The following is an 18099-nucleotide window of genomic DNA, read 5'->3' on the forward strand; positions in this document are numbered from 1 at the left end:
CGGCCTCCGTTTGCAGTGGGCTGTTAAACATCCCCGAGATCGATGAGAAAAGAAAGACGATCGTGGAAGAACCACCCTCTCTGAGAGTCTGTGCGCATCGTCTCGGTCTTTGACTTTGTCCACTGGATGCATGCGTTTTCAGTTTTCCGCCGAAGAGCATTTCTCTGCGTTTGCGTCGCCTTCTCGCGATTCGTCGTCACACGGGTGGGGGGCTGCTTGCTCTTTTGAACCGTCAACGGACACTGGCGATCGGCATGAACTTCATGCAGACACAAAAGAGCCGAATGGTGACTCTGACAGCTCTCTTTCTTCGTCCTCTTCTTCATCCTCTTCTTCGTCTTCTTTTTCGTCTTCTTTTTCGTCTTCTTCTTCCTCTGCTTCTGGAGCGGCCGCGGTTGAGTCTGTGAGGGCGGACACTGCGGCTGTGCGACGCTTCTCTTCTGAAGTCGCCGGGAGAGGTGACCTTGCATCGCTTCCGAGAGAGGCCTGGAGAGCAACTCCAGACGAGCGCGAAGGTCCTTCAGAGGAGACTCTGTTTCTGGAAACGAACATGCACGCAGGTAGAGGAAACGGTGACGAGCGTCAGGAGCGCGAGTCGTGGTTCCAGGCTCTGCGCCGCAGCCTCAGCTTCGCGTCTCCCCCTCAGACTCGAAGCCATGAGAGGTTCAGACACGAGGCGACCGCAGAAGAGACGAAGGCACAGAAGGAAGCTAAAGAAGAGAAGCAAGACGAGAAGGACAATCCAGACGATGGCATAGGAGACGCGGAGACGGAGGAGACGCGAACAGAAGAAGATAAGCAGGACGAGAAGAGCGCAGAGAAGAACGTTTCTCAGTCGACCGCCTGGGAGGAGGCTGGTCATTGTGGAGTGGGCGAGAAGGGGGAAGAGCGCAAAACCACGGGGTACCAAAGAGACCAAAGGAGACACAGGCACTTCTCAGGTAAGTGAAACTAGCGAAAAAGCGTGGAGTGGTTTCCGGTAAAACACCGGGCGGGTGAGGACAGGAAGGACGATTCGGCGGCGCTTGGAGAAAGACAAGATGGAGGCGAGACGCGTTTTGCCGCGACGGAGGAGGCCGCGAGCTGTCCATGCGTTCGGTGTAGATGGGGGACGAGGGGGAAGAAACGACGAGGAAAGAACATTGACTCGCTATTCGTGTTTGTCGTCTTCGCATTCTGGGCGCTGTTCACGATGCGCGGTTAGGTCGAGTGAATCCAGGTCGATTCTGCCCCCGTCTGCTGAGCTTGGTTGCCTGTAGGCGTCCGAGACCACAGACCAGGCCGCGCGCGAGGTTCGTCGTGTTTCTCTTCTTCTTCCTTTTCGTCTTCTTCTTCCTCCTCTTCGTCTTCTTCTTCCTCCTCTTCGTCTTCTGCGTCGAGTTCTCCTTCTGGGGACAGGCGAATCCGGAAGAGGCGCGTGGAGCGTTCTGCGTCTACAAAGAGGGACCCTCGGCGGCTGCGGGAGCTGTTTGCCGACCGCACTCCGAACGGCGTTTTGTGCTGGCAGTGGTGCAGAGTATGCCAAGCGGTCGTTTGCCCCTGTCGGCGTCTAGGCGAAGAAGGAAACCTCCCTTTTTCCAAGTTCCTCGAGCTTCTTCTCTGCAACGACAGCTTCCGAGGCGACGGGTCGTCTCTGTCGGCTGCTTGGGAAGACCCACAACTCGGACGACAGCCGAGCGAAAAGATGCAACGAAAAGCAGGAGCCCGCGCGGCCCAGGCGCGGCGCTGCGAGACGAAGGGAGCTGCGCAGAGCGACGCCCTCCAAGTCGAGAAAGAGGACGAAAAAGCGGGAGCGGAGGAAAGAACCGAGGAAGGAGAGAGGGCAAAAGGGGAGGAAGGCGACGAGGAAGGAGAGGCGGGGGCTGAAGAAGAAGAAGAGGAAGGACTGGAGAGACAGGAGGTGGGTGAGGAGCAGACAAGCGACGGAGTGGAAGGAGCAGGAAGAGAGGTCGACTCGAGGCGCGACAGGGCGGGGAAGCGCGGGAGACGCGCGCCCGCCAGACGACGCAGAGGGATGCATTTAGATGTATGCGCGGAGGCGAAAGGAACGGAGAAGACGCGAGACACGCAGTCAGCTTCCCTCGCTCTCCGGCAACGAGGCGCCTCGGGGCCTTCAAGAAGGAAAGCGAAACGCCGCGATTCCTTCCGTGCAGGTCGACGCGCGTTCTGGACCGCAGAACATATGAACAAGTCTGCCTTGTGTCCACACCTCGTTTTCAGGGAACGGACGTTTTTCTTTGCTTCTGCAGGCGTGGTAAGGGCGGTGTGTATGGCGTCCCAGCAACGGGGGGAACGAAAGGAAGGCGAGAAGGAAAAGAGAGAAACACCGGAGAACGCATGCGAGGAAAGATGAAATGCAAGAACAAGGAGGGAGAAGGAAGGAGGGAGAAGGAAGGAGGGAGAAGGAAGGATGGAGAAGCAAGGCGCGAAGAAGGAAGGGACGACGACAGGAACATGGTGCGGGAGAAGCCATGCGAGCGGGTGGAAAAGCGAACAGGAGAAAAGGAAAGAGAAGTGGAAGGAAGAAGAGAGGAGAGAACGAGCAAAGAAGAAGCAACGGGAGAGTCACAAGGAAAAGCGGGATGTCCGCGCTTGTCAAAGCAGAGAGTGACAGACGCGAGGGCGAGACAGTCCGGGGGAAACCAACGCAGACAAACGTATTTGGTCAGGCGCAAAAACTGTTTCATATGCTTTTGGGTTTCGTGCTCAGATCATGTCGTTTGCCTACGAAGATGTCCCCATCTACACGCTGAGGCGACATCAAATGGACCATCTCCGAAGATTGGAAAATCCAAACGCCTCGTTGCTTTCCCTCTGCAAGCTGAAGCTCGCGTCAGCCGTCGCAGCAGCCTCCGTTCAAGGCACTAGGGACTCGCACGTTGCGCGGGATTCGATACACATTCCCGACACCCCACAAAATTCATGCCTCCATGGCGACTCTTCTTCTTCTCTCCCTTCTTCTTCTTCTTCTTCTTCTTCTCCCCCTTCGTCTTCTTCTTCGTCTTCTTCTCTCCTTTCTTCGTCTTCTTCTTCTCCCCCTTCTTCTTCGTCTTCTTCTTCGTCTTCTTCTTCTCTCCCTTCTTCTTCTTCGTCTTCTTCTTCTTCGTCTTCTTCTTCTTCTTCTCTCCCTTCTTCGTCTTCTTCTCTCTCTGCGTCAGTCCTCGGCATCCTACACCTGCTGCTTTGCGGAGTGTTATTGCCCCTAGCTAGTGAGACGTATTGTTTCTCTCGCCTTTCCTCACTAGTTGCGTCTTCGCCCTCGGCCTCTCCAAAGTGCGAGGGAGAGAAACGCGAGGGACTGCGTTCTGTCTCGCCTCCGATTCTTCGCCTGCCTCCGCCGTTCTCGCGTGAGGCCTCTTCTAGGTCGACCTGCATGCATTCAGCTGAGTCCGCGTTTCCGAGAAATCAAACGAGAGACACTCTTGCTTCTTCGACCGTCTCTGCACTCTCGTCTTCTTTCGCCTCCTGTATCGTTCCCTTCCACTCTCCTGGACTTCCTCTTCTTCTCGACTTCACTCGCACTGACGTCTCACGTTCTTCGTCCTCTTGTTCGTCTTGTTCTTCTTCTTCTCTCTGTTCCTTTTGTTCTTCGCGTCCACTGTCGCCTTCTCGTTTCTCGCGTTCTTCGTATTCGTCGGTCGAGTCCAATTCTCAATCAGGTGTGGGGCGACGCACATGGCACTTACCTCCGCAGTCTGAGGATTCTTCTCAGCCTGCCGCGGCCTCCTGTTCCGCCTCGTCAGATGCGTCGCTGTCTCCGACCTCACGGACCTGGGGAAGACAGCAAGGAGACACCGCGAGCTCTCACCTTCGGCGCAGTCGCCATTCGGAGACTCGCGCCGAGTCAAGCAGAGACGCGGCTGCGTGCCTGCGGGTCGCGTCCTGTGTGGTCCTCGACGGCGACGGACAGACAGGACAAGAGTCTCGGGATGGAGCTGGAGGTCCGGCGGCTCTTCCGCGTCGCCTCGCACCGGAGAGAAAAGAGACTGGCCATATTGAAAATATTGAACATACTGTGTCTCCGAAACCGGCCTTCGTCGACCTGTTCAAAGCGCTGAAGCAGGTCCTTCTTCAGCTCTCCGAAAAGGCAGAGAGCGAGCTCCGAGAAGGCAGAAGAAGGAGGCGAAGGAAGACGACGAGAGGAGGGGGGGGAGACGCACTCGAGACGCGAGGGCTCTGCAGGCATCTATGCGGAGAAGACGACTCTTCCTACACAGAGAAAGAGATTCTTCTTCTCCTTTTGGAGCTCGTTCAGAACATGCTTAACTGGACGGTCGACGCGATGGAGGCGAGAGACGCTGCGCCTCGCGCCGCGGCTGAGGAAGGGATCTCGGCTAAGACAGAAGGCGAGGTGAGGCAAAAATGAGAAGCAAGTCTCCAAAGGAGATGCGTGAACGAGGTGCGGAGAACACACGATGAGACAACTAGTTGCCATGAAAATCCAAGAAAAAGGAGGAGTGAAAATGCGTTTCATGTGACTTCTCGCATGGCACTGCTTCCTCTCCGTTCCGATCAGATTGACAGCCAGTCGACGCCATTCAAACTCGAGTATTTTCCTTTCTCAAAACAAGGATTTCGCACATTCTGTTCAGAAGCACGGTCTGCTATTTAGGATGGTTCTCGCGACCCGGTCTCAGCAGTTTCTGCCACCGCTTGTCGCTTCTGCAGTCTTCAGAGATTTCCGCGTTGTGATGGCTCTCCAATCTTTTTAGGACGCCCCCTCCCTGAGACGCTCACCACCCTTCCCTCACGCTCCAGCCTTCATGGACACAGGCGTCGCGTTTCTCGCCGGCCTGGCGTCTCTGGTGTCTCCGCTCCTGTCTCTATGCGATCGATATACTTTCTTGTTCTTCCTCCTTGTCTCCGTGGAGCCTCGTGGCTCTTCGTTGCCCTTTACCTCGGGGGCCGGTTCGTCTCGGACTTCCGTCTCTGCGTCTCCGTCATGTGATGGAGAAAAAGCAGGTGAATTGTTGATGACTTCTTCCGCGTCGTTTGCTGTCGAGGGCGAAGGCAGCGAAGCAGAAAGAGGCGACCCGTTTTACCTTTCTTCGCCGACCGTCGCCGCCCCCCCTGCGTCTCCTCACACTTCCCCGGCGACGTCCGAGGCCCTCCAGGCTGCCCAGGCCTTTGTGCGTTTGAGTCAAAGAACCGCCGAGGTGTATAGACACTTTGCGCGCCGTGCAGCGCTTCTTCTGCTCGTCTCATGTTGCGCTTCTTGGCCCTCTGCGGGACGACGACGAGACGCGTCCGCTCCAGTCGCTTCTTCCAGAGTCCTGCGCGCATCCGGCGACGATGGGGGGCGTAGGTCGAAGGCGCGGAGGGGTGACGGAGAGACAGAGACGCCCGAGCACGCGGGGAGGCTCCACAGGTCCGACAGACACCAAGCCTTGGAACTGCGTTTGGCCGAACAGGAAAACGAGAGACCAGAAAGGACTCTGCCTCTGTCGAGGCGAGAAATGCGAGCGTTGGAAGCCGGCCATCTCTGCACCTCTGCCTTACCGCATTTGCTGCTTCACAGAGAAGGCTGGGAGAGGCTCTGGGCGGAACTGGTTTCGGTGTATAGATACCTTGTCGCGGAACTGCACTGCATTCTGAAAGACGCGAACGAAAAGGCGAGTCTTGGTGAGGTGGGCGGGTGTCGACAAGCAGAGCACCCGGGGCTGCTGTCGGAAGGTCGTCTCGCGAAAGACTCGTCGTCTGTCATGAACGGAAACGAAAGAGAAGAACCTTTCATAGCGAACCTCAGAGAGGGGCATAAGGAGACTCTCGAACCCCAGAAGGACAGTTCCGGACAGGAGGAGCCATGTCAAGAAAGCGAAGACCAACAGGAAGCGAAGGCTCCACTCTTTTTGGCCTCTCGTGTAGATTCTTCTGCGCCGCCTCAGAGGCGACCTCGATTTGAAGCGCAGACGGCGAGCGGCTTCATCACCCTGACTTCCTTCGCGACGCAAGAGAAGGGAATCTCTCAAGAAACAAACGAACGCACGGTCGAAACGACCCAAGACGAACCTCTGGAGAGGCGAGACCGGATTGGCGCTTCTCGCGTTCCCTCACCTGTCTCTTCAGGTTCTTCGTACGCGATTCTGGTAGCATCTCGACTCGGTTCGGAGACGGCGTCTGCTCGTCTCCAGGCCGCTCCCGCTACTACACCGCAGACCTCGCGTACGGTAAAAACGAGAGAAATCGAGAAAGCCTTTTCGTGGCGGCCATGTCTCCACGAGCTCGCCCCTCCTGATCCCACACACAGTCTCAAGGCTTTGCATGTCTTGCTGAACGAAGTGCGAGAGGCCGCTGACAAGGCGGCGCGAGAGAGAGGCCTCCAGGGGGCTACGCCTGCAGTGGAGTGGATTTCTGACATCCGCCCTCTCTCTGCGGACCGAGGCCAGTCGTCTGGAGACACGAAAAAAAACAGCAGCGAGAAACCTGGAGGTATGTTCAGGCGCCGAAAGTGCGACGACCACAACGGGTACCCAAGCGTGGAGGTTCCAGTGTCATCGGGCGTCTTTCGGCGTGGAACTCGTTTGCCCCAAAATGCACGGGGGGAGATGGTGTAGGCGAATGAAACGGCGTTTTCAATTCCTGTCATCCTAGTAGAGCATGTCGCTCGCTTTGCTGTTTCACACTTCCTAGGTCGTTGTTTCTCTCTCGCTGTTCACCGTCTTCTCCTTTCCTCTCTTGTCTCCCTTTTGCATTCTTCGCTGTGCTGATATTAGAGTCCTCTTCTTCCTTCCACGCTGTCTCGCTCTGTGTCTCTTCCGACCGCCGTTCCGACTTGTCGTTCATGCCTCCTCGCGCTCTCTCTCACTGACTGTCTCTGCATGTTTGGTTTTTTCTCCAGGCCTGCCGTTCCTCAGCGCCTTGTCGCCGCTGCTGAACTTGATGCCGACTCATCCTCTGCTCCCGCGTTCGCCCGCGTCTCTCCCCCTCCTCTCGCCGACGACCTCTGCGTTGCATGCAGTGTCGAATTCATGCAAAGAACGTGGAGACAAACATCTCCCGGCCTCGCGCTCGTTGCTGCAGCCTGCCGCTGCAGGGTCTGTCTTCTCACCGGGTCACGCTTCTGTCCTTTCGCCTTCCCACTCTCTCCGAGACTCTTCGCGCCCGGTGTCTCCGACCTTTTCGTCGTCCTCCTTTTCGTCGTTCGATGCTCTGCCACCAGCAGCGGCTCTTCATACAAATGAGGCTTTGGCAAACGCGCGCGAGTGCCTGAGGCTTTCAGACGCGAGGCCGAAGGACCCCGAGGACCCTCTGGAGACTCATATAGCACTCCCGGAAACCGGCGACACCCGAAAATGGACATGCGACCCCTTTCAAACGAGGGGAGAGATACCGACAGGAGATCGAGCTGGTTTCGAAGTAGAAGCGTCCAGAGGAGACAGACAAACGGCGAGTCCCCGCGGAAGTTTAGGCATCTCCTTTCCACAGAAAGACGGCCTTTCGCGTAATCGGGAACAAACACTGTCGGCGTCTGCAGATGGAAACTTGATTGTGGTGATGAAGGTGCTCCCCCGAGAGAGCAGAGTGAAGCTCATCCAGAACACAGATGGCAGCGAGAATGTTAATGTATCTCCTTTTGTGCCTTCGACTTCCTTTCCGTGTGTGGCTCTTGAGGTGTCTGATTCGGTCTCTGCGCCTCCTCCATGCACAAGCAGGAATCTTGGTGAAGACTGCCGAGTCTCAGGATCTCTCCAGAATTCTTCTGTCCCTCACCAGCCTTCGAGTTCGCCACCCTCGTCGTCTCCCTCTGGATCGCACTCTCCCAAGACAGCCAACAGCAGCCGCGGCTCGCCGTTCCGAGGCGCATGTCCATCGCGGCTCTCTCCGCTGAAAGGCGACCGTCGGGGCAGAGGCTTTTTCCCCCTCTTCGTCTTTTCCCCAAGCAGGTGTGGAAGACGCGCTATCTCCTGCGAGGTTCTGAAGAAAGCAGACATGGTGCAGAAGGAACGGGAGAAGAAGAAGAAAGAAGGCGAGGGGAAGCGAGACTGTAGGTCGCTTCCTGGTCTTCCGCGAATCGACGGCTTAGCTGAGAAAGACAGGAGACAACGCAGGGAGTTGAGCGCATCTGAACGGATGCTGGAGACCTCGCTTGAAAACGTCAGAGATCTTGGGCTGGACTCAGGTGCTTTGCGCTCTTCACATCGAGGCAATTTCGTTTCGGCACCGCAGCAGACAGACGCAGCAGGTAAAGACACGGATGACGTTTGTCCGCTGTCGTTGATGAACGGAGAACATGGAGCGAATCGCGATACAATTAAAGAAGACGAAGAGGAAAAACAGTGTCCGGACCCGATGCCAGAGGGGCAAGCCAGGCAGCATGCCAGAGACCACAAAGTTGGACAGTCTTCTTCCCTCCTGAGCCGTGAAGAACAGTTGCGAACTTTTGCCGGCGCCCATGAGTCCCCCTGTGCTTCTCGCGCGTCTCCCGCGTCGTCTCCTCGGTTTCTTCGAGACATCTCACCGGCCGTCAGCCCCCAGGCCTCGTCAAGGGCACTTGGTCAGAGGTCCCCGCAGTCTCGGATGGATTTCGGCCTCCCCACCTTACCAGCCTCTTCTGCGCCGTGTTCTTCCACTCCTCGCCAAATTGTCGACTTCGCATCGACTCGCGAGAAATGCGGAGGCACTTTGGGGTTGCAGACTCTGAAGCGTCTCTCATCTCACATCTTTTCCAGAGTCGTGGATGCTGCAAGGAACGATCTCACCTTGCAGCTGTCTTCCCAGAACGCGCTTCTTTCTGCTCTCCACCCTGTGGGGTGTCAGGGACCTTGTGTCTTCCCCGTCGCTCAGAGCTCGACCTCATCACCCTTCCGGCGCTGTTCAAGCGTCCACCAGGAAGACCGTGGTTCCTTCGTCTCTTCTTCCACCTGTGCGCCGGCGAGCTCGGTGGAAGGCGCCCATGGTGTGTGGGTGCGAGCGCGCGAAAGCGATGTCGGGTCGATTATCGCTCACGCGTTGCTGAGTGTCTCCATGCAGAGGGCAATGGCGGTTCGCTGGGCCTCTTGGGCGACTCGGCCAAGGCGAGGAAGCCGAGCAAGCGGACGCGACTTAAGCGAGCGAACTCAGACAGGTCCGCCGCGGATACAACCTCGTGACGGGTGTCAATCGTCTCTGAAAGGCGAGGCATCATCTGTGGCATCGCGCGTCCGCACACACCCTGGATCGCTGGTGCCTGTAGAAGACACGAGCGTTGGAAGCGAGGGGAGACGCGCCAGGGAAGCGACAGGGGAGAAGAAGGAAGAGACACGCAAACTGCGTCTCCCTTGCTGTGGAGCGAGTTGCGGGGGGTGTCTTCATCGCTGTAGGTCGCCACCCTCCTCAGGATCGGCGCCGGCGCCGAAGGATTGTCCCGCTGAACCTGTAGAGACAAGACAGGCAGGTGATGAAACAGGAGATAGCGTCGAGTGCGACTGCTGCAGGGGCAGCTGCCCTGTGGGGCTTGCACGTCTCCGGCGTCTCCGCCGAGCCGAGGCGCGCGTAGAGACTGTTGTCGGCACTCGGAGACACATGTGGGGTGGCGATTGCGACTGTCTCCGGTGTGCAGCTCTAGACACGCTCCTGCAGCTCGCCACGCACACCCCGATAGACGCGAATGGGGGGCAGCAACGCGCCAAGAAAAGGCATGACTCGCGATCACCTCGGGGCTTGAACGCGAACAGAGGACGTAGGTTTTCTGGCTTAAAGTCGGGAGCGTTTAGGGGAGTAGGTCACGGACACCCGACGACTCTGGGACTTCGCGACCAGGCTCTCGAAAGGCCGGAGGAGCGAGATTGGAACGGTTATGCAGCTGCATGCGTTGGTGAGGCGAACAGAGGCAACGAATGTCCAGAGGGGTCCTGTGAGTTCAAACCAATGAAACATGAAGCCACCAACGCCCAGCTTTTCAGTGCTTCACAAACTCCGTCCCCCCCTGGTAGGTTCTTGTCTTCGTGTTTCCTTTCGCTGCCTACTTTGAGCGAGAGGCTTTGGTGCTTCAGTCCACCCGTCGTCTCTGCGCCATTCTCGCCACTCTCGTCTTGCGTCGTTCGTCGCATGCACGCACTCACCGGGGCAGCGACGTTGGAGCGCGAAGACGGAGATTGGAGTCTCCACGGCGAGGCAGGGACCGCCTCGACCCAGACAAGAGACAAGTGTCTCCGTCCGTCGACCAGACAGCCCTGTGACCCGCCACAGGCGCACTGCGGGGACGACCACGGAGACAGCAAGGAGACAGTTGTCGGCCTCGCGATTCGATGGGGTATGGGGGATCAACGAGAGCAGCGAGGAAGAGGACACTGGCATGTGGAAGACCGGCAGGAAGCGAAGGAGACCTCTGACGGATGGCCGAGGGCAGGGCCTCGTTCTTCTTCGTTTCCCCCTTCTTCATCGGCAGACGATTCGTTTCCTTTTACCTTTTGTGGCGGATGCGCTGAGGTGTCTGGAGAAGGCGAAAAGGCCTTAGAGGAAACATGGACTCTCCTAAAGCATGGTGTTGTCTCCTCCGCTCAAGCCGTCCCCCTTGCGACGCCAAAGCCTCACTCCGCGTGGCGTCCGTCTTCGTCTTCTTCTGCCTGCGTTCCGTTCTCAACGGGAGATGGTCCTGCTCACTGTTGCCTGCTCCGCGCGTCTCCCTCTGCACTTGAAGACTCCCAAGTGCGGCCGCTGCCTGGTCTGTTGTCTTCGAAGGCAGCCGAGGAGACAGCCGGAGACAGGCGGGAGGCTCGCGGCTCGTGGAGAGGCTCGGCGGTGGAGACGCTTCGAGGGTATTTGCGCCTAGACAGAGCCGCGTCTCCCAGACTGCATTCGGTTGAGGACGACGGAACTGGCGCTCCTAAACCGGCGCCCAGAGGCGAGAAAGGACCGCTTGGGTGGGAAGAAGAAGAGCTGCGAGTGATGAGAGAGATCCTGACAGGTCCCGGCCTCGGATCGCAAGACGACGGCGAGAGAGGAAAGGAGAAGGACGGAAGAGAGAGAACAAAAGGGCAGGGGTCGTTCTCTTTGCACGACCGTGCAGGCGACGCCAACGCGCACATCGAAATTCTGGTCAAGGCGAAGCGAGAAACGCCTGAAGAAGACCAAGGAGACGGAAAGGAGGAACCACGCGACATCTCGTGTCTCGTAACTGTTTTCTACCCCACAAGAGTAAGTGACTCCGAGAAAAAAGAGGAAAGGATTGAAAGGGATATTTCCGGCATTTTTTCACCAGTTGTTTTTCCTTGTCTCTCTGCATGCGTGTCTGCGTCTCCTCAGCCCCGTTGTCCTGTGTCATTGTCTGTCTTCTGGTATCCCTGTCGCTCTGCACTTTTCTCACTCGAAGCTTTTTTTCTATTGCACCAATCTTCTTCCTTTCCGTCGCCGTGGCTCTCCAGTCCATCCTCATTCGTTAACTCTCTTCTGCTTTCTGTCGTCTTCTCTACGCGACGCGGTCCCAGACATCTGCTTTTCTTGTTCTTTACACCAGTCGAGTTGCCTTTTCGCATGTTTTCTCGTCTTGGCTTTCCCTGATTCTTCCGGCCCACTCGTTCACGATCCAGCTGTGGTGTGTTGTTCTTTGTTTATTTCCGCGTTTCTCAGTTCCACGCGATGAGACATTTTCTCTGCGGCGACGACATGCGCTTCTGTTCCTCCCTTCGAACTTCCCACCCTATTCGCCTCCCTGGAGGGAAGAGCGGCGCTCGCTTCTCCCTCTCCCATGACGGGCAAGCTTTCCACTTCCACAAACCTATAGCAGCAATTCAGACAGTTTGACTTTAGAAGCCTGGCTTCTCACTTTTCTTCTGGTTTTCTCATTTACAGAAGCGGTTGATGCCCTTTGGTTTTGTAGGTTTTCCACTTTGTGCCTATGCGCCAGTTCTTCCCAAACCAGAGGGTCTCTGTACGCTTCTTTTCCGTTTCGCACTGTGCCTGGTTTGCTCAACTCTGCGGTTTCTGGGCGTCTCCCAGCGGCCGTTTGTTTCTGGTCGGAGAAGGAGACAAACTGCATGTCTTCTGTTTACACACGGATTCTGTGTAGTCTGGAGAGAGAGCGTTTTCTCACGATCCATTCTTGTTCTTAGTCCATCCCAACGGAGCAGTTCGGATTCACCCTCGATTCGGTGGAGTGTGAGATCTTCTGGATACCTGAGAAGTTCCTTTCTGGCGGAGAAGTGCCTACGAGTTGGACTACGAGTGGATTTCTTGAGGGCCTTCTTGTATCAGATCGAAGTTCTGTGGCGCTTGCCATGTCCATCATCTTCGAGCATTACTTGTGGGGGTGTCGAGCGTACTGTTCAAAGCTGCACAAGCATAACGACCTTCACCTTGGTGGGCGCCTGTAAACATGCATGTTGTTCGGCGATTTTTAGGCATCCGTTTTTCCTGTCGCCTCTCGACTTGCGGGTGTCGTCGGCCTCCGTATTGTGTTGGTTTGTCTTTCTTTGCGTTTGTGTGAGTGAACTTGCAGGCAGTACGTGATCAAGCAGCTGAATAGGCACGAGATGCGCCTTTGGCTGTCTGAGGACGCAGGAAGCGCCCTCTTTCGCCATGTCTCCGAGACGTTATTTTCTGAGGAGCCGACGACTTTGACGGCCCTTTACGGCCTTTTTCAGCTCGCGTTTCCGGAGAAAAAAACCAAGGAGTTCTACATCGTCATGGAGAACATGCGTCACATGCGTGCACGCGAGGACGACTTCCTCTCCAAGTTGCATTCTCTGTCTCTTCTGGCTCCTCTCGCGTCTCTGCTGCTCCCGAGATCTGTTCCGCAGTCTCAGGAATGGGGGTCTCGGCTTTCCGAAACTTGCCAGGGCGGTTGTTTCCTAACTGAGAACCGACAGCGAGAGTCCAGGGCAAGGGATGTGAAAAACGCCAAGGCAGACAGAGTCCTTGGCGGAGACGGGGAAGACACACAACCTGAACGCAAGAAGGAAAACGGAGATGAAGACGAAAGAACCTTGTCCGCTCTGGGAAGAGCCGTGACATCTCAAACGTGTGTGGGGAGTCGCGGGTGTTCTGAATGTGCCTTTCGGTTGCGATTCCTTCATCTTCTGTCTTCATGTTCCTCCCCTTTTCAACCTGCTCCCGCACCCACGGTCAATGCGACTTTCTCTCCAGAGTCCAGCCGTTCTCGTCTTCTTCTATTCGACCTCAAAGGAGTCGGGACAATGCGCTATGTGCGGCTCGACGAAGAGCGCGTCTCCACTGACCCTCTCTCTGGAGCGCATGCAGAGAGCGACGGAGAGCGAGCGCAAGGGGATGGAGCGAAGCGACATGGGAGCGCGAAAGAAGAGGCGGCTCCGCGACGGGAGAGGACTGAGGGGAAGGACGAGAAGGACGAGAAGGACGAAACGGATGGACAACACAGGGGCAACACCAAGCATGGAGCCGACTCAGAATCCTTCTCTAAGACGCCAGGATGCGTAACGCGTTCAGGAGGAGAAACGAGAATCGCAGCACTCAGAGAATCCGCCTCATGGGGGAGTGAAGGCGGGACCTCGGCGGACAGAGGGGCGAGTCCGACGCGGAGAAACGGTGACGCGAGCGACTCGTTCAGAGCGAAGCGAGAGGGAAATGAGGACGCGATGCGCGGCTCCAGACGCAAAAACGAGCGAGTGCAAGCAGACGCGCGCGGGGCGGGTCTCCAGGGAAAAACATGTGAAAACGAAGACGAAGAAGGAAGTGAAAAGGTTTGCTTGAGCGACGGCCGGGAAGAACTTTGGGGGGATGCCTCTGAGGCGCGACAGATGGAGACACAGCTGACAGTCGAATGCGAAGAAGAATGCCAAGCGTTTCACAAGAGACCGACTCTGGAAGGCGCATGGCCATGGCAAAAGGCGACCGATGGAGCTGAGAGGAGGATTGGAGACTTCAGCCAAGAGGCGTCAGGCATGCCTAAAGCTGGAGAGAGACGCCATTCTTCGAGAAAGGAAGCCGACGCGTTTCGGCCCAACATGAACGGCAGTGAAGGCGGAAGCGATACAAGGGAGTCCTGGCGCGCAGAGTGTGCGCAAGGTGATACGGGAGCAAACAAAGAAGCAGGTGCAGTTGTGTGGAGCGAAGCGGACCCTCGGGATTCGGCTGAAACCTGTGAAGTCACTTCTTCGTCTCCGGTTCTGTCTCATCCCTGGCGTTCGTCTCGCTTGTCGCCTCTTGCGACAAGGCCTCCCGAGCTGTCTGAGAAGCCGGTCCGGGACCTGCAGAGACGCGTGCATGCGCAGTCGCGTTCGGCCGTGTCTTCGCCTTTGTTTCCATTCGATTTGACGTTTTCCGTTTCGCCTCCCCAGCCTTCGCCCTCGGCGCCGCCTGCAGCGGCCTTGCCTGTTTTGTGGGACCAGAACTTCCGCGAGTTCTCTCGGGGGTTCCCCTTGTGTCTCGAGAGCAGCGACCATGCATGGCTGTGGCGAGCGCTGCAGCGCGACACACAGCTGCTGCAGAAGCTCGACGTGGTGGACTACTCGCTGCTGGTTTTGGTGGAAGAAGGCGAGAACTGTCGGCGGATTTCCCTTGCCCTCATCGACTTCTTTCGACCCTACACCTGGGACAAGCAGATGGAGACCATCGGCAAGTCGCTTGCGTACATGACGCGTGGATGGCTCGACGAACAGCCGACGGTGCTGTCGCCTCCGCAGTACCGCCTCAGATTTCTTCACACCATGGCCGCGTTCTTCGGACCGGCGTACCCCACCGACTTGACGAGCGTCTTCGCTTCTCTCGTCCGGACTGTTCCGACCCTCCCTTCGCTGGCCAGGACTCGCGACCGAGACAGACGGCCGCCGGGTCAAGCCGAGAACACAGAAGGTCGAAGAAGGTGGGCACCTCTGGGTGACGATGCAAACGGGCGACAGGGAGACGCGCCAGACAAAGTCGAGAAATGCGCGCGGCTGGTTAACGCTCCATACTCGCATTTGGCCTCAAACGGGGACCCTCGCAGTGTGCGGTCGTCGGCGACGGCACACTCCGTTGCCTCTCCAACAACGTCTGTCGCCACGCTGTTCGCGTCGGCATCCTCTTCAGGGAAGGCGAACGCCTCTCGAGAGATTTTTCCCCAGGCTCCGCGACCGCTGCCGGCGGAGGCGCTGCCCTCCTCCGCTCCTCCGGAATCGATCGAGGTCTCAGGACGACATCCAGGGGAGAATCCAGGGCGGTTCGCAGAAATGGCAACCGGAGAACAGGAAAACGCCGGAGGCACAAGAGAGAAATGTGACGGCGAAGCCGGCAAGAACGTGGAGGGCGTCGTGGTGGGGAATGTGAAACGCAGCAGCGGAAAGACCAAGAGACAAAGAAAGGCGAGAAACGCGCGCATGCTTCGTGAAACACAAAGTGCCACTGAGACTGTACGCATGGCCGCAGCTTCTGCCTTTCTGCTGCTGCGGATTCGAGATCAACAGAGAAAGGACAGAGGCACACGCATCTACGATTGAGCGAGCCTGAGTGGAAGAACAAACCACCAAACCGCTTAACTTTACCTCATGTTAGAGTGCATGTACTGCTCCCAACAAGGTTGGTGGAAGGTTTCGTTTTTTTGAACGGCGCAAAGGGGAAGGAAAACTTTTCAAGTGCGTCAGCCTTTCAACCCGCCAGCACAGATGCAACAATGCAAACCACACTCCCCGTGTACAACTTCGCCGCGAAACAAGCCCTGTATGTTCGTCCGATCGCGTGTTCTGCGAAGCGGACAAGCAAGAAACATTGCGTCAGGCATTTCGATTTATGTCGAAATATTTCGCACTTTCCAGGTTTCACCATGGAGATAGAGAACCACTTTCACAGCCTAACCGTACAGATTCGCTGCTTGGCTAGATCTAGGGCATGACTTTGTTTTATGAATCTGACCTAGAGCCTGACTGTCGATGTCTGCAACGAAAAACGTCTGACCGTCTGTTGCTAAGGGCTGAGAAAAATATCTGAGCGACTGGTGCTGAGGACTCAAAAAAACCGGGAGAGAGCCTTTTTTGTTAAGCGGAAGAACCCTAGAAAGTGTCTTCACCGCGGAAGTGGAGGTTGTGGTGCTACACGAACAGAAGATATACGGGTGGCATTGATGCCTTCCCCCATTTGCTATAGGCGGTGCAACAGGCGAAGTTATGGGCAATTCAGAAAGATCAGAGTGTTAGAACATTCGACCCAGCTATTTTACAGAGCACTGAGTCTAGACAGCTTCACGGCTGGCACATGTCGTTTTTGTGCCAGCGGACAAATATGAGATGTTCAGGATACACTGAGGTGGAATAAGCAAATGAGGGCCCGCACCCGGGAACCGCTGTGCTCAACACCATCTAAACGAAATCTGCCGCCTTGTTTGTGGGATATCATTCGGCGCCATGTCTGCATGTTTCCTAGAGTGCCGTGACTTCCTGACACACAAAGAACGAGATTCTTTGGTTTCTATAAACTGCTTGTTCTCAGGAGTATATCTCACGAGTTGAACTGCGGGTTTAGATTCTGAACGACAGCACTCGATTCCGATGTGTCTCTCCGGTAGGGCAGGAAGGATTCCTGACATGTTTTGAACATCGCGGCTAAACATCTTTTTTTCCTGAACATACTTCCCTAATACACTGCCTCTTTGTTTGAACGTTCATGGCTGTTGACGACAATACATTGGATCGTGACACCTGCATCCCTGCTACTATGGAGTACGGTCAGGCTGGGCGAGAAAGGTAGAATCATATTTGCCACCTCTCTTGGCATCTACCGGTCCGCGGAATCATTTTCTTGCAAGGGGCTTTTGGTTTGACGGAACTCCTTCTCCACTCCCCAATAACTCAGTGCCACGCAAGCAGTTCGTAGAACCGCATCATATTGCACCTTGCGCTCGGACAACGCTGAACCCAGAGTTTTTAGTCGACATCACCGTGTTTGCTGCACCATCTGCCTGCTGCACGCCTGTTCCAAGCCTTCTACACAACAAAATAGTGCGAATCGGCAGTGATAACCCATGAGGTTTCGGTTTTGAATCACATGGAGGTGTAAAAGACAAGTGACACCTGGATCGTTATGGAACTATTCCACAATATACGAGCAGCGAGAGGGATCTCCTTCGAATTCTTGTCCTCTGTTTTTTCGGCGACGAAGCGGATTTTAGGCGTGACAGAAGCGCTGGAATTCATCCGGAGGAAACATCCTAGCAAAAACTGTGGGGGATACTCTCAGTACTTTCAGGGTGCCAGTCCATTAGGATTGTTTCAAGTGGACCTACAAAGAGAAGTCACGGTGAATTACTTTCTTCAGTTTCGTTCGACGAAAGTCACGTGTAAATGCCCAGATGCTGACCGCCAGTAGTAGTCACACATTTCTGTAGCGTGAACCCCTCGGTAACTTGACATCACCTGAATAAGCAAAAATCGAATGTGGCTTTAGGGGGCACCAGCTGAAACGCTTCAGACCTTAAGTAGAAATGCAACGATGCAAGCCTCACCAATAACTCATGCAGTTATTGAGAGAAACACACGAGTGTACAGCCCTGCCATCGTGTAGTCTGTATCTCACGACTACTTAGGTACGGTGCTACCACGTCCCTGCTTCTTCGCCTGGAGTAGTCGATATGTTGTACCGACTGGCACATGTGCTAATGATTTATCTGGCTTTTCACATGAACTAAGTATTGTTCGTCAAGTTGCTTTATCAAGGTAACTCACGACCGACAAGGCTCTCTACATATCTTCACGCGGTGGGGGACGTTTCTGTAGTCTCTAGGTTCTTTCTCTTGCCTGGCGATGAGCAGCCGCTTGTTCCAAGCGAGTTCCTTCAAGAAAGGAGAGAAACGTCACCAGGCACAACAATACTGTTGCTGTACATGATTGTGAATTAGAGAGTTTATCTCCTCGACACTGCGAAGCATATCTAGCTACGTCCACCATTCGTTAAGTATGTTAACCACAGGCAACTAGAGAGCAACGTTAAGTTCTTTGTATCTTTTTACCTCTAGCGTACTTGAGATTTAACCGATCAAACAGTTCGTTAAGGGTACAAGGGAAAAAGGCTTCGCGTTAGTTGTTGAGGACACGACTACCACGAGCCTGTGGGCTGCGATAATAATGTTCAACGGCAGCTTGTGCATTTACGTTTCTTTTCAGGTCTCGCAACTTCAACTAAGGTCTGATAGACACGATTCAAAGCAAAGGTCTGTTTCGTTGCTAGCGGTTCCACCGC

General features: G+C 55.7%; 1 protein-coding gene across 1 annotated transcript; it reads left to right on the forward strand.

The window, feature by feature from the left end:
- Nucleotides 1-130: 130 nt before the first annotated feature.
- Nucleotides 131-15518, forward strand: TGME49_256920 (phosphatidylinositol-4-phosphate 5-Kinase; the record flags this gene model as incomplete). Its single annotated transcript, XM_018781125.1, has 7 exons — nt 131-941; nt 1260-2254; nt 2711-4351; nt 4713-6429; nt 6839-11115; nt 11548-11672; nt 12416-15518. The coding sequence occupies 7 exons, from the start codon at nt 131-133 to the stop codon at nt 15366-15368; spliced, it is 12519 nt and encodes a 4172-aa protein (XP_018636960.1). The 3' UTR covers nt 15369-15518.
- Between the last annotated feature and the right edge of the window lie 2581 nt (nt 15519-18099).

The sequence above is a fragment of the Toxoplasma gondii genome, chromosome VIIb (genome assembly GCF_000006565.2).
Source record: "Toxoplasma gondii ME49 chromosome VIIb, whole genome shotgun sequence".
In the NCBI taxonomy this organism is placed as follows: Eukaryota; Apicomplexa; class Conoidasida; order Eucoccidiorida; family Sarcocystidae; genus Toxoplasma; species Toxoplasma gondii.